This window comes from Eutrigla gurnardus (genome assembly GCF_963514095.1).
Source record: "Eutrigla gurnardus genome assembly, chromosome: 20".
Lineage (NCBI taxonomy): Eukaryota > Metazoa > Chordata > Actinopteri > Perciformes > Triglidae > Eutrigla > Eutrigla gurnardus.
This window is the reverse complement of record NC_139931.1, coordinates 12,842,528-12,865,725: the sequence shown is the minus strand read 5'-3', so window position 1 is coordinate 12,865,725 and position 23,198 is coordinate 12,842,528. Positions and strand designations below refer to the sequence as shown.

General features: G+C 42.3%; 1 protein-coding gene across 1 annotated transcript; it reads left to right on the top strand.

Annotated features, from left to right (window-relative positions):
- Positions 1 to 128: 128 nt before the first annotated feature.
- mrc2 (mannose receptor, C-type 2) lies at positions 129 to 22,025 on the top strand. The gene is made up of 29 exons (XM_084038092.1): positions 129 to 423; positions 4,665 to 5,069; positions 7,151 to 7,324; positions 7,436 to 7,600; positions 8,200 to 8,313; positions 8,555 to 8,698; positions 8,800 to 8,991; positions 9,797 to 9,951; positions 10,107 to 10,211; positions 12,734 to 12,849; positions 12,941 to 13,089; positions 13,755 to 13,972; positions 14,703 to 14,845; positions 14,931 to 15,027; positions 15,104 to 15,233; positions 15,400 to 15,432; positions 15,562 to 15,728; positions 15,984 to 16,152; positions 16,239 to 16,381; positions 16,592 to 16,700; positions 16,940 to 17,106; positions 17,190 to 17,298; positions 17,392 to 17,630; positions 17,725 to 17,887; positions 17,963 to 18,112; positions 18,371 to 18,484; positions 18,976 to 19,155; positions 19,452 to 19,475; positions 19,595 to 22,025. Exons 1-29 carry the CDS (start codon positions 297 to 299, stop codon positions 19,813 to 19,815), a joined length of 4,422 nt encoding a protein of 1,473 aa, XP_083894218.1. The 5' UTR covers positions 129 to 296; the 3' UTR covers positions 19,816 to 22,025.
- The last annotated feature ends 1,173 nt before the right edge of the window (positions 22,026 to 23,198 follow it).

Here is a 23,198-nt window from a genome sequence, read left to right as displayed (position 1 = left end):
CTTGCGGTGGGGGGGGTCCTCTCACGGCCGCCTGGAGGACCCCGGACCTCACGTTGGGAACCCCACAAACACGTTGTTGACGCCGCTCCATTCATTTCACTCTCGTCTGACTGAGAGGCACACTGAGAGCTCTAGCGGTCAAACTCGCAACCAACTCTGCATCATCCGTCCTCAAAGTAAAACGCAGGGGCAGTGGCTGCTCCGGGTTCGCTGCTCCTTTTTTCCCCCTGGTTTGGTTTTTTTTTGTTGTTGTCGCAGCGCGTGCGTTCGTGTTGTAGGCTAAGTTAGTTGTGAGCATGCAAGGCAACGGTCGTCACCGAAACAAGGAATCAAGAAGAACATGGACAAATCGCCAACTTATATTTTACAAATGCACTTTATATTTATTGATCTTTAGTCTGGAACTGAAGAGGAGCGTTACTGGTGAGAAATTACAAACTTTCCCTTCATTTCAGTGATGTAAAAGTGGAAAACCCGCGCCGACGTTGAACCTTTTGTGTGTGCGTGCTTTTATTTTTGTAACGACTTCCCGTTAGACAATGCATTTTGAAAGCAGATACACGAAGGTATTTTCGGCGTATTGTGGATTTGGTGCCTCGGTATGCCACGAACCAAAAGTCCGAGCGTTGAGTGGAACCAGATGTGGAGGAACGCAGGGGGGAGGAGGGAAGGGGCTGCTGGCTTAGTGTCTCTATTGTCACTATTTATGTCGCTATTACGTTCATTTAAAGCCGCAAAGCAGCGCACCTATGTTTTGTTGATATTCTGTTTTTCTGCTGGATGTTTTTTTGTTCGGACCACATTATAAAAACTGACGTATAATGACGCTTCATTTGGCACCCTGCGGGCAGATGTGACCTTTACATCCTGTTACAGGCTGCAATTAACACATTCAGTCCGGCCCTGAACTAGACCATAATATGTTATGGGATGCTGTTGGGGGTAAATCCACCTACACTGTGTTTCCCACTGGATTTATTTTCTAAACTTCACTGGGAAATTCCCAGTAAAGATTCAGTCGGACATATAAATCAGAGTTGACCAACTCGACTATAATGTCAGTTTCTATCACATAAGGTTATAAAGAGAAATAATATACAGTATATGTCTGTATTTATTGTAAATACTGTGCAAAAGGCTGTCACCTCTGAAATATGATTAACATATATATTTTTTTTCATCTATTTGATATCACAAAAGGAAAGTTTAAAGTTACCACATTTAATTGTCTGACCCCTCATGCCAGACTTAATTACTCTTAATTAGGTTAATTAACCTCTTTTAGTTTGATCTTGAAGTCATCTTTTATAAGCCCCTCGGAGGAGAAATTTACTGTATTGCAGCAGGAAAAGAGGATAGCGCAACAACAAGAGGCAGGTTTCTTAATGTGGAATGACTTGCACCCTTACGCCATCAAATGTCCCTGTTGCCAAAAGTTGAGAACTCTGTTTTCATTCCATTTTGCACCAAGTGCTGGGGAACTTTGGATTTGTCATGTGAATTCCCAGCCGAGAGCGTTAAACGGGAACAGCTCAGCATGTTGTGACAAGTCATTATGCCGATTATGCCATGCGGAAGTGTGGGAATGATGCAAAGTTTCATCAATTTACACTTTGGTTTCTAAATTTGATAGGCACTTAGCTAGAGATTCCATTTACTGTGTCTGAATGTGGCTGTAAGATGCAGATTATGCTCCTCTCCACTGAGAGCCCCTCTCTTTCTCCTCCCCCGAGGCTTAACCTATCCACAGTTTGGGTTGCTTCAGAGGCCAGGCCACCATAAAACACCAAAGAAACAAACACAGCAGGCTGGAATTTCCTGCTTGTTGGTTGCCATTTTATCACACTGATCAGTTGTTTTAATCTCAGACATCTGTCAAAATACGGAGATGTTACAGGGGGGAAAGGGGGGAAAAGGCCTTCTGCTCAAACCTCAGTCTTGTTTTTTCGATTAGATAATAGTGTATAACACATGACTGGACAAAATGATTATCATCTGACAGCAGCTGTGACTTATATGCAGAAGTTTGTTGAACTCATAATGTCTCGAGCCGTGACTCGATGTTTGATTTGTCATCCACATTCCCGTATTGTCCTCATACCTGGTTCCACAGAGTCGCGGAGAGGTGGAGGTTCTGGGAAGAGCTGCCTCTCTTGGCAATTGTCCTTGAGTTTAAGCCTCTCTGTCCAGCAGGAAACTGTCTCCAGCGTTAAGAAAAGGGGTGACAGGGCAAAGAAGAGGATGAGATCACAGCAGGAGAGCTGTTGTGGCTTAGCTTTCACAGAGTCCAATGGCTTAAAGTAAATTGGGAATTTTGCACTCTCCCTGATTGCCTGGGAGTTTTCTCACATCAAACATCCAGTTTTCTCCCCTCCAGACTGGACTTTAAACTTGAATTTAATTCTTGCTGTCTGGAGCTGCAGCTTCAGGTTGTGTAGTGGTTCAAACGCTTTTGCCAGGAACTTCTCCTAAAGTCACCATATTAATACTGAGCTTAGACTCGAAGTGAATTCAACATTCAACGTAATGCTGATTTTACTGGGCTGGTTCTGCTGGGAAAATCTTCCCACGGGCACGGCTGGTGCTGACTGTGGTCTATTTAAAAAAAAAAATGGATTTGATTCCCATTGTGAAAATGACATAATGATATCAGACTGATTAATTGCCGTGTGTGTCTCATCTTGTTAAAAAGTCAGCGTTGTGCAACTCCAGCTATTTGTTTGTCACAGAGCCTTCTAAATGATTGGGAGATGGACAGGAAATTAATCAAAATGTTTTGATAATCAATTAATCATTTCAGTGATTTGTTACTTAAACTCCCCCATTTACAAATGTTTCATTGTCCTCTATGATAGTCATTTTAAATGAGACAATTTGGGTTTTGGGAAATTGTGAAGTTAATTTAATTATTTTCTGGCAAAAAAAAATCAATTATTCAAGAAGATTAAGCAGGCTACGACTTGACAGAAATCAGTCATGTTTTTGCATTTCAACGCTTGTACTTTCAATGGATTCACCAGGCAGTGAATTTTTTTTTTTTTTTTTACATTTCAACCAGCTCTGGATTATGTTGCATTAATAGGAGTGTCTAGAATAACTGCCTCATGGAAAATCAACTGAGATGCTTTGTGTTAACTGGAACGCATAACATTTAAACTGAAAGTGTAAGGGTTTTTGTCTTCCCGCTTGCTCTCATTTGAAACAAAACAATCACCAGGCAGTAAACAGCTGTGTGGTGCTGTAAGAGGGACAGCTTTAGAAAAAGAGCACGCCGATTATATCTGATTACACCGTACAGAGCACTTTCAAACCTATACTGAACCGCTGGGCCACTGCGCTCTGTTACTGTGTTTGCCATCAACCAAATGAGCTAACACCGCTTCTGAGAAACTCAACCACAGAGGCTGAGTGCGAGAAGGAGGGGGGGTGTCTATCGTCTCCAGATTACAGGGAGTTTTATGGTGAGTCTCTATTGTCTCCGTGTCTGTAAAAGCAGCTCTGGAGGTTTGGAGTGTTTTAGCTTAGAGGTAGGAAACGAGGGATTGCCGTAGCCTGAGCGGAGTGAAGTGTCCACATAGGAGAGTTGTGTTTTTCAACTAAATGCCCGGTGATCTTTTCCCACCTTCCCCACTTCCTGGCCTCTCACAAGAGCCCGCCGAGTAGGAATGCTGAGGGTCTCACTTTTTCTCCTGTGAATCTCATGTTTGAGAGGTGGGATTTATGTGTATTTTAGCAGGACCTTTATTTAGAGCCACTCCTACACTCCTGACTTGTGTTTTTCTCTTCCACTTTCACACAGACTCACAACCACACACAAGCATATTCACAATCCTGGCTTCTAGGCTACTGATCTCTAAATCCTTCAAGAAAAATAGAGAAGGAAAAAAAAAAGGAATGAAGGGAAACCACATGTATTTTTGAGAAAGCGTTTGTTTTTTTTCCTGATATTCCAGTCACCGAGGCTGGCGTCCAGCCACTGCTCAGAATTTAAGTTCAACACGTTTTATCACGTAACTCGTTGTTTTATTTGTGTATGGTGTTGCAGTATGAGAATACTGCAAAACTCTATCGCTCGTCAGAGAATCACTCCTGAAGTCCATCAGCACAGCTTCCCATTTCACCCCGGAGGATTATTATAGTTTCATCAATTTAATCAAATTCAGACCAGTGAAAACATTCACTTATTGGTATCAAATGTATCACCTTCCAGATTCTCATGATAAAGACCTTTTTTATATGTATCCCTTAAAACCACATACTCCTCTCTCCAGTCAAACCCAACATAAATGACCACACACCTCGTAGTGAGCAAGGTGAGAAGCAATTCCAGGTCAACCCTCGGGGGGAATTCTTGACACCAGGTGCATGTTGAAATAGCTCAGATGTGTTGCTAACCTTGTATTACAAACATGTGCAGCCACTTCTCACAGTTTATTGCATGAGATCTGTGCAATTTCTACCTACTGAGAGCTTTCATACACTGTGTATACCAGATTTAAGGGTTATCAGGAACATCAGGGACTCTAGTTCTAACCCATCATTGCATCCGATAATGTATTGATCCAGCCACTGACCTGTTCTCTTGCCACATTAGCTGCTAACATGGAATACGGTTTTAATCAGCATTATTGATCGATGCCATTGTTTCCCCTCTCTCTGCACAGCGCCGCTGGACGCTGACGATTTTGCTTTCTTCCATGAGGGCGCCAAGGAGTGCCTGGGGGTGCAGGATCACTCCCTCATTCTGTCATCCTCCTGTGAGGAGCCCAACCAGCGCTGGAAGTGGGTGACCCGGGGTCGCCTGTTCAACCTGGGTTCCTCACTGTGCCTGGGCGTGACCACTGGTAACACCACCTCCAGATGGGACAGGTCTCCTCTGGGCGTGTACACCTGTGACCGCGAGCCCCCCAGAATACGCTGGACCTGGAGCTGTGGCCAGGTGTTGGACAACCTCAACAACTACCTTCCCTCAGCCATGTTTTGGAACCTCTCCTCAACCTCCTCTCCTTCAAAGCTCAAATGGACACTGCATGGTGGTGTGCAGGACCTGTGCTCGAAAACATATCGTGGTAAGCATGCTTATTATCAAACAAGGTCACATTTGCATTGCAAGGATTCTTCAGACTGGTTGTCAAGCTTTACAAGATAACGACACCGATTCCCAGATTCCCTTTAAAATGGCTTCATTTTCAAAATCATGAATCCTGAGCAACATAGAATATTATGTAGACAATAAAATAGAAGGAAGATAAACACATGTGCTGCAGGAATGAGTCTGAAAACCTAGACATTTGTTAGGATTTTTTCACTTCCGGTTCACTCATCTTGAAGTCAATAGGATTTCTGAATAGGTTTTTGGTTAGATGCCTGACATATGACATGTTTAATGCTCTCTGATATTAAATATGTCACTTAATACCCCACCCTTGAATTTTGAAGCTTAAAAGTGTCAGCTGATTACAAGTGGCTTAATTGAACTGCTAAAAACGTTGAATACTAGTGTGCCTTTAGCTTGGTAGTGGTGAGGTCACGCAACTGTGCTTTGGTTATAGTCCAATATTAGCTTTTTACTTCTGTCAATTTATGCTTCAAAAGTCATAAAAAGTAGTGTTCACTTGTGAAAATTACCTTGCTGAACAAAACGTGTAAGTATTATGAACGTTTGTTTGCCACGGAGCTTATTTTCTGTAATAAGCCAATGGAAAATTTCCATTGGCTTTTTGTGAAGGGAGCCAGTGTGACGCCGCTACCTTCCAGGGCTGGCCTACAAAAATACATCATCCCTGCAACGCTCTATTGCAATAATGAATAAATAAAATAATAATAAACCATAAAAAAAAAAGAAATGAGATCACAACTTGCTCTAATTTAAGGAGTCTGCAAAGCATTCTCTGCTTCCTTTTTACCCAGCTGTAGTGATACAGTGACCCAGTGAGCTGCTCCTCCACGTTATGTTGTACTGCCTCGGTGTGGCAGATAGACTTTACTGTTGTGAATGCCACAGCTGTATCTGATCAAATGGACATCCCAAAATGTTGCTTTCAGGGCATCTTTGAGGACAAGTGGCTGGCTGCAGTCAGAAAGCCAAGAAAAACATTGCTGGTGTTTGTAAACTGCAGTACACACACAGACTTCTCCTTGTCCTCGGGCATATTTGTATTTATGTATAGGTTTCAATCCAGATTCAATCTTACATGGTGGTTCACAGCTAAGCCTCATTTCCACCGTTAGTACCATTCTTACCAATATCAAATGTCATGGCTGGTCATCGACAGACCGTACTGCAGTCAGCCAGACGAGTCCACAGTTAACAGGCTCTGCTCGGCTGCAATTAAAACCAGATCCGCCATAAACGTAATTCCAGAAAAATCTCCCTGCACTCTCTGCTTTAACCTCTCTCTCTCCTTACTCTCTTACTTTTTGGGGGGTTAGGGAATTGGGTGCGTAGACATTTTCAAATTGCAAGTGCTGATCTTCATAAGTTTCTTTGTGAAGTGAACTCGCTGCTGTAGAGGAATGCCTCTGACATTAGTCAGCGGAGTAGCAACTCTGCTGCAGCCAGCCAGCGGTGGAGCAGAGAGGGAAGTCAGGGAGGGAGCTTCAGATCTTTCCTCCCTTGTTTAACATGTCTGCCCTACTTTTCCCTGGCTTAACTTGTTCTGGTTACACTACAGATGCAGCCTCTCTCTTGTCTTTTTTGCTCTTTTCTTCATGCCATAGGCTACTATAATCGTGGAATTTAGAAATTTAGACAAAACTGTTCAAACTGTACAAATATAGATACAGATATAGTTTAAGTTTAACTATCCTGGTTTAAAAAGATCTTGCTATGAATATAAATATTTAGATCAAATCCGTTTTTTTTTAATGAAATGAAAGCTGTTTGTTTTCAAATATAGCATTTTCCTGATAAACTGCTTATTTTTCTTTTTCCTTTTCCTGCTGCTGACCACCATTTGACATTTACTGTTTTCACTGTAACATCATCCTCTGTTTTTCACCATGTGTTTAATTATACTACTCACTGGGAAATCAGATAAGGTATTTCAGGTCAGCACAGATCACAGCCATGACTTCAGACAACATGAGCACGGCACGTCTCTCCTACCGCATGCAAGGCTTTAACATCTCTGCTCCCTTGGCTCCACAGAGATCTACACCATCCAGGGGAACTCTCATGGCCGCCCCTGCTATCTGCCCTTCCTGTATGACGGCCAGTGGTTCCACAACTGCACCAGTATCGGGCGTGAGGACGGACACTTCTGGTGTGCCACGACCTACGACTACGGCAAAGACGAGCGGTGGGGCTTCTGTCCCGTCAAAAGTGAGTTATTGCTTCGCCACAATTTCCTCTCACCCAGCTGTTTACTATACTGTTATATCCTCCCTGTCTAACATCTTCTTATCTTGTCTTATCTCCTTACCTCACTGTCAGGCAATGGTTGTGAGACATTCTGGGATACTGACCCACTGACCGACAGCTGCTACCAGTTTAACTTCCAGGCTACGCTGTCATGGAGTGAGGCGAGGATCAGTTGCCAACAGCAGGGAGCGGACTTGCTAAGCATCACCAAGCTGCATGAGCAGACATACATCAATGGTAAAGTCAGAGTGCACATGTGTGTACATTTATGTGCATCGACTCATGTTGTAGCTACTTGTTTTTATGTACAGAGAACATTTTAAATTGTTTAGAACTTTAAGGTTTTGTGGGGTTTTGTAAATGTAGCAGGGTATAATTCAACCTTTTGCACCCCTGATCAAATTGGTGACAATAACCTTGATTCTAAATACATTTCTAATTTCTAATATCACCATATTACTTATGACAAGAATGCATATGTCAGTCACGCCTCTGGTTTCTTAGTTTGCCTGGGACATTAAAAACTAGGCCATTTAGGCCAAGTTGACTCATAGTTGTTCACATTCACTCTCCCAACAGGAATGATTGATTTTGGGGATTTTGTGACACTGTTGCCAATATTAGGCAATTATTATACAGCAATTGTGTAATCTGCAATACAGTGTTGGCAGCTAAAATCATGGCTAACTATAGAGATTGTTAGGCCAAAATGGAAGCTAATTGTTGGGTGTTTTTTTATTTATTGTGATTGCCCTTCACAAAAGTACACGGAGAAAACAGTGTTTTTGTCTTCTTTCATAGCATTTCAGAGAGGGTTTTTTTTTCTGCTTTTTTAGGTTTACTGACAGGCTACAGTGCTGCTTTGTGGATTGGCCTCAATGACCTGGACATCAATGGAGGCTGGCAGTGGGCCGACTCCTCACCACTCAAATATCTCAACTGGGAGTCAGGTTAGACTGTAAAAATAACTCAACCTTTTTTTAAAGTGTGCAGTTTGTTTAGACATGTATTTCCCACAGAAGGCTGAATGATGTTGCTCATTTTTAGAAACGCACTGCTCTGAGTTCAAATGTCTTTGACTGTTGAGCACTGGAGTATTCCGGGGTTAAGTGCCTTGAACTAGTATTCTAGTAGGGCCTTGGCATTAGTGATGTTTTGAAGAGTTTAATTTTTTTTACTCTCATCCTCCAGAACAGCCAAACCACGCTGAGATGGAGAACTGTGCTGTGATCAGAACCGAGTCATCGGGTCGTTGGCAAAACCGTGATTGTACTGTTGCTCTGCCGTATGTTTGTAAGAAGAGGCCCAATGCCACCCTGGATCCCTTCACTACTGGTTAGTGTATTATACATCTTTATACATTTATACAGCAGGTTCTGTCCCGCCACAGAGCCAAAGTCCAGAATTTGATAGCTTTCATCATTTCGCTCCCACAGACTCTTGGGCAGATGATGAGAAATATGAGTGTGATGTGGGCTGGCAGGCCTTCCAGGCTGGCTGCTACAAGCTGACTTCTGAGAAGATTGACTGGGATACAGCTCAGAAAACATGTCAGAGGATGGAGGCCAACCTGGCCAGCATCCACACGCTTCCTGAGCTAGAGTTCATCATACGCAACCTGAAGAAAGGTGATTTGTTCATTATTTTATTGTGCTTTATCATTGTTTTCAGGAACCAGAAATGAAGTGACACAAGACACCCATTAAGTAAATCTTGAAAGATAGAAACTGTGTTCCAGACAGGGGAAGTGAGGGTTTTGACATGGTTCTGTATAAATACAGGAGAAGTTCAAAATTCAGTCAATATTTTAAGCACATGGAAGCGGAAATGCACAATGCCGTCTCCAGAATGAAATCTGAACAAAAAGAAAATAATTAAACATGCTTTCTGATTTGGATAGATTTTCTGTGTAAAAAAAAAAAAAAAGTAAATATTTCTGTTAAATTAACTAAAATATTTGCAAGCTGTTTTCCTACACCTTGGGAGCAAACTCAAAGGTAGTGGAAAAGAGGCAGTTCATTCCTTTCCTTGAGCTGAAAAACAGCACATCAAGTGAGGAATCTTGTTTTTAGGCCATGGAAATCCTCCAATGTAGTTATTGAACCTCGTGGAAAGTTGTATCTTATGTTGGAACCCTAATCCAATCCCTAGTTCTGTGTTCCCTAAATGTCTTCCTAACCTCACTGTCTATCTGTGTCCTCTGTCCTGTGGTGGAAAGTAACTAAGTGCATTTACTCAATGACTGTACAATATGAGGAACTTGTACTACATTTCATGATGAAATATTGTACTTTTTGCTCTATATTTTTAACTTTTACTGAAACATCTTGAATGCAGGGATTTTACTTGTAAGTGTAACATTTTTACACTGTACTTTTGCTACATTTACTTCGTAAAATATCTGAGTATGTCCTCGACCACTTCCTCCATCAGAGATTGACCAGCTATGGATAGGGCTCCATGACACTGATATGCAAATGGACTTCCAATGGACTGATCACACACCCGTCATCTTCACCTACTGGCACCCGTTTGAACCCAACAACTTCCGCAACACCCAAGAAGATTGCGTCTCCATCTGGGGAGCTGTGAGTGACCCCCTTCACCCTCGCCCTGACCCCCAAAGTCTGGGACCTTAATCACCACGAAGTAATGGACTCTCACTGGCAGTGAGTCTCCTCTGTTTGTATATATTTAACAGCTGTGTTCTCTCGTCCTCTATGTGTCTTGCTTGCGTGTGCAGGAGGGTCGCTGGGATGACAGCCCTTGTAATCTGACTCTGGCCTCCATCTGCAAGAAACCAGGAACAAAGAGTGATGGGAAGCCACAGCACCAAGACTGCAAACAAGTATGACGATTTTTATTCCTTTGCACCCGCTGCTACATACTTATTTTTTCTCATGGACATTTACTGTTTATGCTTTAGATTATTTATTTATTATTATGATTATTTATTTTACAGTTCTGGACTAGATATGATTCTTTTGGTTTTTTTGTCTTCCCATTATATTTACTCCACAAAGATGTATTCATATCTCCTGCAGCATTTTTTCTCTTATTCCAGCTGCTGACAGTCTGCAGTGTTGCTGGGGGTATATTTATTAGTCTAAGGTTTTCAACTGTTCCTTCACCTTGACCCCTTTCCCCAGAACTTTCCTTCAACTCTCACCCTTCCACATGGTCCAGTAGTCTGCCTGCAGTCTGTAAATGGAATATAAATCACTCCAATATGACAAACTGAACACTGGACACACACTCTTCCCTTGGCTTAAAACACAATTCATTTTGAGGTTGTCAAATTGGGACATGTTGTTTGTATCTTCATTCGAGTGTATTTAATACATACAACAGAACTGCACCATGACGCCCACTACTTGTACCCCCATGGGGAACTAACTCCCATCTGGAGAATCCATCAACATCTGTCACTGATTTCAGTCCATAATTCTCTCCGTATGAGCCTCTCAAACCTGACTTCTTCTTACCTGACTATTCCTACTAATGGTCACTGTCCAAGTGAACAGTTATTTTCAGTAATGTGCAGCGTAGGGGAGGAACGCACTGAGAAAAGAAAACAAAGTGTGCGTGTTTGTGCCCCTGGGAAATGTTATATCTTAGCTAAGCGTTGCTTTATAATGTAAATGATTTGACGTTGGGAGTCGTGCTGTTTCTCGGCGGCTACATTCAGCAGAGATCTTTGTATGGATGGACCATTTGTTTGGTGTAATGAATCTTTCTCCCGTTCCCTGGGGAGCGAGGCATCATGGGTGGTAATGTGACGGGGGTCATTTGGCATGGCACATGCTGCAGGGCCCTGTGGCGGTGCAGTTTATCCCAAGCATGTCGGCTCACTTGATGCAACATGTGAAACAACAATGACAGAAAGCCTGCTGACCCCTTGAGCAACATTACGCCACAGAATCCCCACATACTCCATCCAGCCCCGGGCTCATACGGAAAAAAAATGTTGTATGCTATCATATTACCTACTCACTAAGTCAGTTATTATACTAGTGTTGAATTCCTGCTTCATACTGTCAAAGATAGTGATTTTATTATCAGGATAACTCAGTTATTTCATGTGTGAGTAAACGGAGAGATAAGACAACACTGATCTCTAATGTCAGAGGCAGCCGGGGGCGTAAGCAGCTGCATCTGGTGGAGACCAGGGGGCCCCACAATAATTGAAAATGTGCACTCTTTCGGCTGTGTTAATTTTTTTTTTAAAGATTATTTAACTCTTTAAAGACACAGTGCCTGATTTCGTCCCCAGATGTCTTCCAACAGTGGAATGATAGTAAATAACAAATTCTAGATGAACAAAAACAAAAATGTACTATAATCAATATTATTTATATAACAAATTGATAATGTAAACAATGTGACAATGTGAAAGGGGTCGTTTGTAGTGCTGAACCTACAGAGAGTTATCACCTGAATCTGCAGATCTCGTTGGCTTTAGTGACTTTTAACTAAATGTCTGGCTTTTGGTTCACTTTTATAGTGACGGTTCAGACCGCAGCAGGCTGCTGTTTCCAGCAAATAAGCTGAAAATCACACTGTACATTACCAGCCCAGCACCAAACAGCAGACAGACACAGTGTGTGACTCGCTGGTGAACACTGTGCAGCATTTAGCAGAACCAGATAATTCCCTCAGAAAGTAGAGACCAAAACCAGTATTATATTCATGTACTTTCCATCAGAAAGACATTACTGCCTCCAAAAGAAAAGCTTCAAATATTCATTGTGACGATTGAAGCCCTGAATGTAATGTTTGGATGGTTCAGCTTCTGTGTCATTTATGGGGGAAACTTGACAGATAATGTACATTAATTATGTACATTATATAATTATTTCTACATACTAGATTGTAGTTGAAATACATAATACTGTTCCATGTTGTTGGGAACATGCTATAAGGCAACGCTGATGTTGTGACTGTAAGATAGGGAAAGGAAGGTTAGGAAAGATTGCAATGGGTTTCAACAGATCAAGCCTCTCCAGCAGCTGTAATCTTTGAGGTTTTTGTCTGGATGCCAAACGTGGTTGTGCAAAAAGCCTGAGGTTGGGCTCACACAAAATTGTATAGGAACTGTCTCTCACTATCATTCTCTTGCAAAAACTCACCCCTTGTGACCTTCTGCATGCTGGTATAGTTGAATGGTATAATTGGACTTATGCTTCGACTATTTAAATGCCATTTAAAACAATTTTCTGAAAGACACCATTTCTGTTTTTTTCTCCGCAGACGAGGATATGTTTTAGGTGTTGCTTAGCTTGGAGTTATTTTTCCCTTGATTCCTTGATGAACACACATTTCTCCCTCCATCCCCCCACAAGTTCTATGTTATGTTGATTCTCCTCTCAGGGCTGGAAGTGGCACAGTCCAGCTTGTTATTGGGTGGGAGAAGATCTGTTTACCTTTGATGAGGCCAGGAAGTCCTGTGAGGACCATGGAGCTGCCCTTGTTACCATTACCAACAGGTGCAAACAGCAACACATGCCTACCCTGACACACACATCACATTGTGTTTCACCACGATGCCTTTCTTAAACTCCCTGTAAATCCTTAAAGGTTTGAGCAGGCCTTCGCCAACAGCCTGGTGGACGGTCGCTCTAGTGATTCCTTCTGGATCGGCCTCCATGACCAGGGCAGTCCCGGCTCCTTCCATTGGCTCAGCAATGATGAAGTGTCCTACACCAACTGGAATCGCGACCAACCAGGTTGGTCAAACACATCATGTTTGGACAAGTTTTACAGAATGAACTGCAAATATGATTGATAATGTATAACAGGATGTAGAATAAAAAGGTTGAGGTTGTGGCAGTATCCTATCATTTTTTGTTTTTCATTCACTGTAATTTCTATACCTGACTTGGATGATGCAAAATAAAGTTGTTGGTGAGTCCTCCACTGCACTTTGTTGCTCTAGTAGACTTGGATGGTTAAAGGACCTCGTTGACCATTTTTTTAAACTTCATCTGTAGGTTTTTGTCACATTTTGTCACAAGTTGCACCTGAGGATAAGTAGTAACAGAAAATGTCGCTAAAGCTTAAATCCCAAACTTCTATTTGTTCTCTGTAAAGCTCCAAAGCCTGTGATTGTATCATGACGTTTCAGGAGGAAAGCCCTAGTTCTTTCCAGGTGATACAGACGCATATAAATATATACAGTAGATCTTTCTAATAAGAATAAAACAATTTTATTACATAGAAGAGCACAATTTAATGTAACTAGCATCCAACACACATTTGCCTTCCAAATGCGTCATCACTTTTTCCACACATTTTTTTTTTCTATTCCTCCATTTCCACACATTTCATCAGTTTAGCCTCTTAGTGTCTCTTTCTCTCCACTCACCTACATTTCACCCTGTATCTATTTCAGTCAACGTCCGCGGCGGCTGCGTTTCCATGGTTACAGGCTCCGCAACAGGTCTGTGGGAGGTGAAGGAGTGTGCGTCATCCAAGGCGAAATTCATCTGCCGTCAGAACCAGGACACGTCTCTGAGCCCCGAGCCCCCCGTTCCTCAGCCCACACCGAGCCTCAGCGGCTCCTGTCCTAGTGGCTGGAAGAGCAACAACAACCTGCGCTACTGTTACAAGGTTCTCTCCAGCAATATTTCCCAGTTTCACACCATCAGGACTGCTGGAAGTGTCTTTTAATTTCCTGTCACACTTTGGTTTACATGAATTGATTCATTCAATCTTGGACAAAACTGGCTGTGGCGCTTTTTTGCATAGTTTATTCCCTAATATTAATGCGAAATCATCTGAATGTGTAGATGTAAAATGTCATGTCATATAGTTTCAGTTAGACTTATATGTAACTCTGCACTCAATCATTGTGAAATGCTGAAATAAATATTATATGATGCTGTAGTACATACCTTAGATATACATTAGTCCAGAGGAAACTGGATTTTTGTATCATTTTGCATATCTGAAGACGTATTTTTAAATGCTTGTAACTAACTAAATAGTATAGTTTTACCAATATCAAAACGATACCTTGCTTTGGCTGGACCTTTTAAATATAACTAAAAACTAACAAAAAAAACATATCTTTATCGTGAACAGAAAAAACACTTAAATAAAATATAGTGTAAAATTAACATACACTAGATTAATATAATAAATAAATAAACAAAAATAAAATTGACTCGAATTGACAAAATGATTATATCTGTAACAAAAAAATAAGTTAACAGCACCATATTCTTCACAGTTTTTACTGTCAGGTGGTGGAAGTAATATAACTTCTAATACTTATTATTTTTACTCCAGTATTGCATTTTAAATGGATTGTAATTACACTTTCATCCCCTGTCTGTAGGTGTTTGATTCCGCCCAGCTGGAGAAGAAGCTGAGTTGGCTGCAGGCTCACCTGTCCTGCCGGAGACATGGAGCCAACCTGCTGAGCATCACCAGCCCTGAGGAGGAGCACTTTGTTCTGCAGGTCCTCCATGAGGCCTATGGGTGGGTGTGCACCTCTGACCAGGTGTTATGTGATGTCATTTGATGATAACGATGTTGATGATGATGATGATGATGTGGCCCGCAGGGAGTCAGAGGACCATGAGCAGCACTGGTTTTGGATTGGACTGAACCGCAGAAACCCGATGGACAATGGCAGCTGGAAGTGGAGTGATGGACTTGCTGTGAGTAAAAACAAACTGTGTACAGATTCTACATAGATAGTTATACATAATAATTTACTGTTTGCTTGTGTTTCAGTTCACGTACCAGAACTTTGGCCGCTACTACTACAACATCCGGCAATGTGCTGCAGCAGACTTGGGCACTATGACCTGGCTGGCCATGCATTGTGACTCTGAGTTAGACTGGATCTGCAAGATCCCCAGAGGTACAGCATTACGGGCACTTTTTTTTGTATTCAATTTCATGTTGAACATTTTCTTATGAAATAGTCTTTCCACTCTCGAGATTTCTTCCCTTTTATTCATTGCATTTTGGATCTCTCACAATATGTAGGTCATGAATACACTTTTATCTTGTGTGTGTACTTTTAGGTAGTGTTGAGAAGGAACCAGACATCACTGAAGGTCAGTCATATCTACTTAGCTTTGAACTTCTCTCAGCGTACTGAACTGACCTACTAAGGGCTTATTTCCAAACCTTCCTATTATGTCTCATGACTGTCTTTCCTGCTTCTCTCATCGCTCGTCCGTCAGGCACCACTACACCGGAGTGGATTGGATTTGAGGAAGCCGAGTATAAATTCTTTGACCACCGCACCACTTGGGACCAGGCCCAGAGGATTTGCTCCTGGTTTGACTCCTCGCTGGCCTCTGTCCACTCGGCTAAGGAGGAAGCCTTCCTGGCCAACACTTTAAGCAAGGCACTGCACACTTTTATCAAAAAGTTAATTATTGTTTGGATGAGTTGATATTATCTAAAAATGTAGTGAATAACTTGTGGTTTAAGCAGGCGATCTAGCTTTATCAAGGCAAGATTTTCAGAAATACCTAACAAGCACCAACCTATGTGATCTGAGTGATTACATTCTGCATGGCAGCCTGTTCTACAGATAAGCCCTGTTTAAAAATGTGTGAGGCCTCGACATGCTCTTTCACAGTTCCTCTTTCACATTCAGATGGTGAAGGCGGAGGGTGACAACTGGTGGCTAGGGCTTCACACCTACGAAAATGACGGCCGTTTCCGCTGGTCTGACCACTCTGTGCTCAATTACGTGTCCTGGGCCCTCGGGAAGCCGCACCCAGTAAGCCGTGATCGCAGATGTGTCCACATGTCAGCCGGTAAAGGTACGAACACCCGGAAGAAGAGACCTCAAGAGACTCAATCAAACACAGCACAGATGCATGAGCTTTTATTTTTCACTCCCAAACAGCGGAGTGGGCTGATCAGAAGTGCCACTCTGACCTGCCCTACATCTGTAAGAGAGTGAATGTCACAGGCACTATTCCTCCAACTCCGTCACCCCCCCACCTACCTTCAGGCTGTCCTGACGGATGGTCTTCCTATCAACATAAGGTAGAGCTACAAGACATCAGTTGTTCAGCATAATACAATTATCATATTATTATTGTAAAAGGATGCAATATATCTAGAATGCATCAAAGGCAAGCACAAGTAAACATTAAGTATCTAATGTTTTATTTCATGCATCTACTGCTGTTGTAACTCAGCATAACCTGAGTAATCATATTCTTTTAATGTGTGCAGTGACATCTGTTTCTGTAGTGTTTCAGGGTGTTTGATCAGCCATACCGTGTCACATGGTCTGCAGCCAAGTTGAAATGTGAAACGCAGGGAGGAGTACTGGCAGTGGTGTCCAATCATTTGGAGCAAGGTAATTACAGCAGAATACAGCTGGCCTACATTTAAAAGAAGGGAGGTGATGCCAGACCCAACTAAAGTTAAATTACCTCTCTACTTGAACGTTGGATTACCTACTTTTCCAGGTATAATTATTTTTATTAGGTAAATGTGTATGTCCTGTCATTGTGAGCAGTGATGTAGTTTGTAATATTACATTATAAAAGTGTCCTCACACATTCACACTGATGCAATCCATTCTCCTCCTCACAGCCTTTGTCACCACCTTGCTTCCAAATGCCAGTGTTGACCTTTGGGTGGGTCTCACCTCCGACTCGAAAGGTCATTTCCAGTGGGCCAAGGCTGGCCTGCTCAGCTACACCAACTGGGCTCCTGGGGAGCCCCTCGACAACAGTGGACCACACCACGACAAGAACCCGGTACCCACAACACTCCACTCTTGTTCGTGTTATACGTGTCATGACTTTGTTCCCGTTCTGATGATTTCACTGTCACCTCTCAGGGAAACTGTGTGGTGATGATTCATGGGAACCCACAGAAGAACACTGGCATGTGGGCCTCCCGAGCCTGTGAGATGGAAAGTAATGGCTTCATCTGTCAGAGGCAACAAGGTGTGAATAATAACCACGACTACTTTAAAAATGCTGAATACTTGCGCCACATGCAGAATTGAGCCAATTTGTTTGACTTTGTCCTTTCTTCAGAGTCTGGTCTCCCTCCGGCCCCGGCTCTTATCCCTGCCTCCCTGTCAAAGCCTATAGAGCTGGGTGGATTGACCTACCGGGTTGTGGAAAAGCGTCTGGACTGGACCGGCGCTTTGCATCTCTGTGAATCTTTGAATGGGACGTTGGCCATGGTGAAGGATCCCTACCAGCAGGCTTACCTCACACTGCTGATCAACAGCCTGCGCCGGCCTGCGTGGATTGGTATCTACAATTATGGGGTGAGCTGCTTAACTTACTGTTTATTTGAAGTGCAACCGTTGTTTTCCTGTTAAGCTGCATTGAATTGCAACTCATTTCTTGTTATGTTTTCAGGGACGGAGCTTCACCTGGCTGGGTGGAGAGGAAGTGATGTATTCAGACTGGAAAGATGGGGAGCCCCATCAGATGGCTGGATGCGGTCACATGACCACTACAGGGCAGTGGACCATGACACCCTGTGATGCTAAACTGGAGGCTGCTATCTGTCAAATTGGTGGTATGTGTGTGTCATAACAGCACATTTTTTAATTTAATTAATAAATGTATTAATCTGTGTTTTTCTTCTTGCCAGATGAGCCTGTGCATCACGAGTGGATCTACCCTGGCCAGTGCCCACACTCTCTGGGGGAGTGGGCATGGGTGCCTTTCAGAAACCACTGTTACGCCTTCAATCTGCAAAGTGTTAGACTGCAACAGGATGCACGCACATCCTGTAAAAAAGGTAGAGAAGCCACCGTTCTGACTGTGCTCAGGCTCCTGCTGTGCTGCCCGTACAGCTCAGGATACTGAATTGAAAGCTAATTAAGTGCAACACTTCTGACCTTCTCCACTGCAAACATAATTGACAAAATGCATCAATATGTCTAAATTTAGAAGTGTTGTTCATTGAGCGGGCTGCACCATTGTGAAATGTTCTTACATGATCAATTCCCATTGCTCTTTTGCTCCATCTGTATTTCTTTCCTTTTGTCTCTTCTAGTGGGAGCTGAACTTCTCTCTATCTTGGATGAAACAGAGAATGGATTTGTATGGGAACACATCCAGAGTTATGCAGAGCAGGCACATGGAGCTTGGCTGGGCATCAGCGTGAAAGGTCCAGCAACATTGCATCAGAAAGTCCATCGCTCCACAGCTGCAAACTTATTAACCTTCAGATTTTCCAATTATTTTTTTCGAATACAAGTTTTTTAATTTTAGGCAGCTTGCAGTGAAATAATCTTGCTTTGCTTGCAGATATGTTTTTCTAATTTAATAAGTTGTATCCCATTGATTATGATTCCCTTACAGAATAATCATGAAACAATTAATTAAGTAGAGGGAACCTAATTATGACTGTTAAATGTGATAAAGCAAGGTGCATTATCTCAGAACAATTCATTTATTTAAACTGCATTATAAACTGTCAATTACATTATGAATTAATTCATCTTAATTAGATCATTTGAGTGAAATGCCCTGAAATAGCCTTGGTAAATTAATGTGAATATTGGAAATCTCTATGACTAAACTTCCCTGAACACACACCTAAAGGAACAGTTTGTGTGAAGCTCCTCTGAGTTTGTGTGCATCTGTCCCTGCTTGTAGGTAGAGGCCTGGTGTGGAGCGGGGACACGGAGATGTCATACACCAACTGGGAGGCACATGATGTCGCCTTCTCTGTTCTGTCTCCAAACTCCTGCTTCTGGATCCAGAGCAACACTGGCCTGTGGAAGCCGGGCTCCTGCAGAAATCGCACACATGGAGTCATCTGCAAACTGCCCCGCAGTAAGCACACACAAGACCCCTTTAGACAAGGGGAAGTCAACCTGATCTGGTTGGGTTTAAGATCAAACTAGTCCACAATGAGCAAATGATGAAAGTATCATCAATGCTGAAGAAGTTTCTTGAGCATGATGATCCATGTGCAGGAGCTGACACAGTGGCCTTTAGCATCAAAGCAATCACTAAATCAAATATTGCCTGATAAATTCAAAGAGATTTACGAGTTCAAGTTCAATTCAAATAATTGCCAAATACTAAAATGCTGCATTTATACTAACAGTCCCTTCTTTCGTTTGCAGCTGCTGAAACCTCAGCTGTAACAAGTAAGTATGATAAACTGCTGCCATGTTATTGTATTCACTTGAAACTTATGAATACATTATTTAACCACTTGGTGAATTATTTATACTAATCCTGACATCCATCCTCTGCCTCTACCTAGTGGATAGCGATCACCTGCCCACTCTAATTGTTGTCATGGTGACGGGCCTGGTGCTGGTGGTGCTGATCGTCGGCGTGATCTACTTGTATCGTCGGCGAACTGTTGGGGCCCGGGGGTCCTACGAAGGGGCCCGCTACAGCCGCACCAACTCCAACCTGGCAGAGCAGGTTGAAAAGAACATCCTGGTGTCTGACATGGAGCTGAACGAGCAGGCAGAGTAGCCGACACCAGACCTGGACCCACCAAACCCTGGACCGGACCCAACCTGACACAGGAGAGGCTGATTCAGATACACGTTTTGGCATTCGTTTTTTGTTGTATCTTTTGAAACCAAAACCAAAAAAAAAAAGAATTTTAAAGAGCTGAAGAGCTGTGTAGAGCGCAGCGGACGTTTGATTTTAAATTGAATCCCCTCATCTCAATCCTCTGCTGGGAGACTTAACATTTCTAGCCATTGCTTTCCAGACAAATCCAGTACAGCTTTTCCCCAAAAGCATTCATGAAGGCCATAAATGGATCTACTGGGAGTTTAATTTGATCGCAGCAGCTGGAAAAGTTCAACATAAATCGGTTTTATGAAATGACTCCTCGCTGTCTTCTTTGGTGCCAATGTAAATTTTTGCTTGGTGTATATTTCGCTTCTTTTTCCCACTTTGATTGAAAGACTTACAAAGAAAAACGTAACTATCACCGCCACAGATCGACTCGAAACTAAAACCGTTTGTCTCTGTCCTCTAAATACACAGCCACAGTCTTCTTCGGGACCAAATTCCCTTTTTTTAAATGTACTTTTCTGTTTCGCCATGACAGTATTTACATGAACTTGAGGTGTGTTTTTGTTGTTTTATTGTATTCATGTCCTTCTCTTTGATTTGTCGTTATCTGTGCAGCTGTAGAGAACTGTTACTGCTGATGCATATGTGGTTTTTGTGAGTCTGCCTCTCTCCTCTTCGCTGATCTGACACGTCAGCACCAGCTGTCAGAAGAGCAGAGGAGGAAGAAGTCCAAATGTGAATGTGTGGAAGGTGACAAGGGACGATTATTAGTGTTGACCGTCTGAGGGCAGTATACTAGCATTGTGCACATTACTAATACTAAGTTCTGTACTTAGTATTTAAAGCTGGTCTTTAAATAGACTGCATTGTCTTTTTGGTACTGCAGGACTGAAGGTTGTCATCAAATGATCAGACTTTCAGCTCCCATGTTTCCGTGTACATTTTGGCACTTTCTACTATTATCTTGAGCAAATTCAATCTTGGTCATCCACTTGCCTTCAGTCATTTTCCTTAAGGCACAGTTGTCCTGTGATTTCAAACTTGCTGATTCGGGATTTCTTAAGGTAGTAATTATCTTTCTATGCACCATGAAAAAGGAGTTGCAATTTGATTTTTGTCTGATTGATCTTTTTTTTTTTTTTTTTTATGTACCACGGTTCACTTTTCCCTTTTTTTTATCTCTTGGATATTTTTTGCGATTTTTTTTGTTTTTTTTATGTTGCAGATTTCATGCGTTTTGACCGAAATATGACTGGTAAAGACATTTGGGAACTTTCCTACTTTTATGGGATAATTGCCAACACTTAAACCTCTCATTGCTCCACAAAGGAAAACATCCCTCAAGTGAATGACACCATTGTATATATGAGAGCCAAAGAATGTTTTAAAAGTGAATTCACTATTACGAAAAAGAAAAGAGAATCTTTTTCTACATCATTGTAAGATTTCACATTTTTCCGAGTTAATTGTCCTCCTCAAACCTTTTTCTTTTCCTCTCAGCTCTTGCCTCTGAGTGCATTGCTGTCTTTCTGCTTGCAGGAATGTATTGGAGCTGTTTCAGTCTGAGGCTTTTGGTGTCTCACAGAGCTGCTGTGAAAAAGCTTTTTTCTGCTCCACAAGTTGGACTAAGATAGAGGGGGAAGGGCGGAGGAGAAAGTGTGTGAGCGAGTGTGAGTGTGTGCAGTCTCCAGCTGTGGAATGTTGAGTCGGCAAGAAGAGCTCAGTGGCACGTCTGGAACCAATCAGAGAAGGAGGGCTCAGGGACATGGAGGGTCAGAAAGAAGATTGGGGGAAAAAAGGAAAACTAGATGAAGGAGAAGGGTGGGGGAAAAGGAGTGTGAGGAGGAGTCAGGGATGTAGGAAGAGAGGAAACATGCAAGGAAGGAGGAGTGTAAAGGGTGCAGCGGTCTGTCCCAGACTCACCCCGGCCTCTGCTGGTGGTTTTACTGTACAGGTTGACTTTATATGCAGTATGATATGAAGTGTTTGAGGTGATGATGTGAAGGTGTGAGAACCTTCAGTCCTCAATGAGATCCTGTCTGTGAAACAGGCCAGCTCTTGTCCCTGTAAAGATTAGCTGAAGCACCTGTTCAACTTTTTTTTGAAAGTTTTGTGTAATTTTTTATATGAAATAAATAAAGTCTATGTTCTCAAAACGTCTGCTTTCACCTTTAATTGTGGTTTATTATTTGGTGTGGAGGAACTGATCGTGTTAAATTGTTACCGGTCTATGGTCACAGACAGAGAGACACTATACTATGCATTTGTCTGTCAACTTAGTGAGTTTCAGTGCCTTCCATAAGTTATCGATTGGTGTGTAAACTGTGGAGTGCAATGCGGATGTTTTTCCACAAGAGGGCACACCTCGCCTGTTGTATGGGACACGTCCTGCTGCTCATACTGTCATTTGATTCAACTGACCTGTCTTTCATGCCCAGTTTACTGTGTCTCTACAGAGGAACACAACTTATCTACAAGCTATATGTTGTGATCAATTTCAGAATTTCCATTTCTTTGTAATTGTAATCATGTCTTCAGGTGAACAGTTGTGAATCATTTGTAATTTGACCTAATAAGAATTTGCTCATGAAGTTAGCTAGAGCAAGAGTAGCGCTGCCTCCATTCCCTAGCTGAACTACGTTCAAACAGGCAGACCAACACAGAGGCCACTGAACTGGATGTTTAACACCCAGCACCTGGTGTAATGGGAGCTCGTGTCCTCTTCTTGCCAGAGACCTGCACCTCTGCAGCACCACATCAGTAAATTGCTTGTTATTCAAATCAAACCAGCTCTCTGTAATCCATCTCACTTAGGATGGATGTCACAACTCATCCTTCTTCATGCCGCAGGCTCTCAGTTTAAAGCATCCAGGGGTTATGTACTCCAGCGGTTGTTTATAAGTTTCACATCCCCACTGCCTGTCCTTTTTAATGCATCTCTGATGTATGGAAATTATCCCAGGATCGTTTTGCTTACCATTTATACGCTACATTTTTCTGTCATGACTCTGTGTTAAACATTAGCATAACTTGTATTCTGTGGCTGCAACCTATAGTCTAAATACTCATGTCATGTTGTATTGTTCTGTGGCTGCATTGCATTCATTTTTTTAGAGCTTTGTTGTCTTGTATTTATCACAAATCTTGCTGGTTACCGAACATATTTCAGGTGCAAAGTATCGCCACATTTCATTTAAATATTTCCCTGGCAACAGCTGAAGAAAATGTGGTTGTGTGTGTGTGTGTGTGTGTGTGTGTGTGTGTGTGTGTGTGTGTGTGTGTGTGTGATTTTGCCATCATCTTCACTATTAGGACCTCACCTATGCACC

What these genes read in the sequence shown, in the direction of transcription:
- mrc2 (XM_084038092.1), top strand. Translation starts at nt 297, where the DNA reads ATGCAAGGCAACGGTCGTCACCGAAACAAGGAATCAAGAAGAACATGG. An exon ending in CCTGGATCCCTTCACTACTG is followed by an intron (nt 8,699 to 8,799) that starts GTTAGTGTATTA and finishes TCGCTCCCACAG; the next exon opens with ACTCTTGGGCAGATGATGAG. An exon ending in CTGGAATCGCGACCAACCAG is followed by an intron (nt 13,090 to 13,754) that starts GTTGGTCAAACA and finishes TATCTATTTCAG; the next exon opens with TCAACGTCCGCGGCGGCTGC.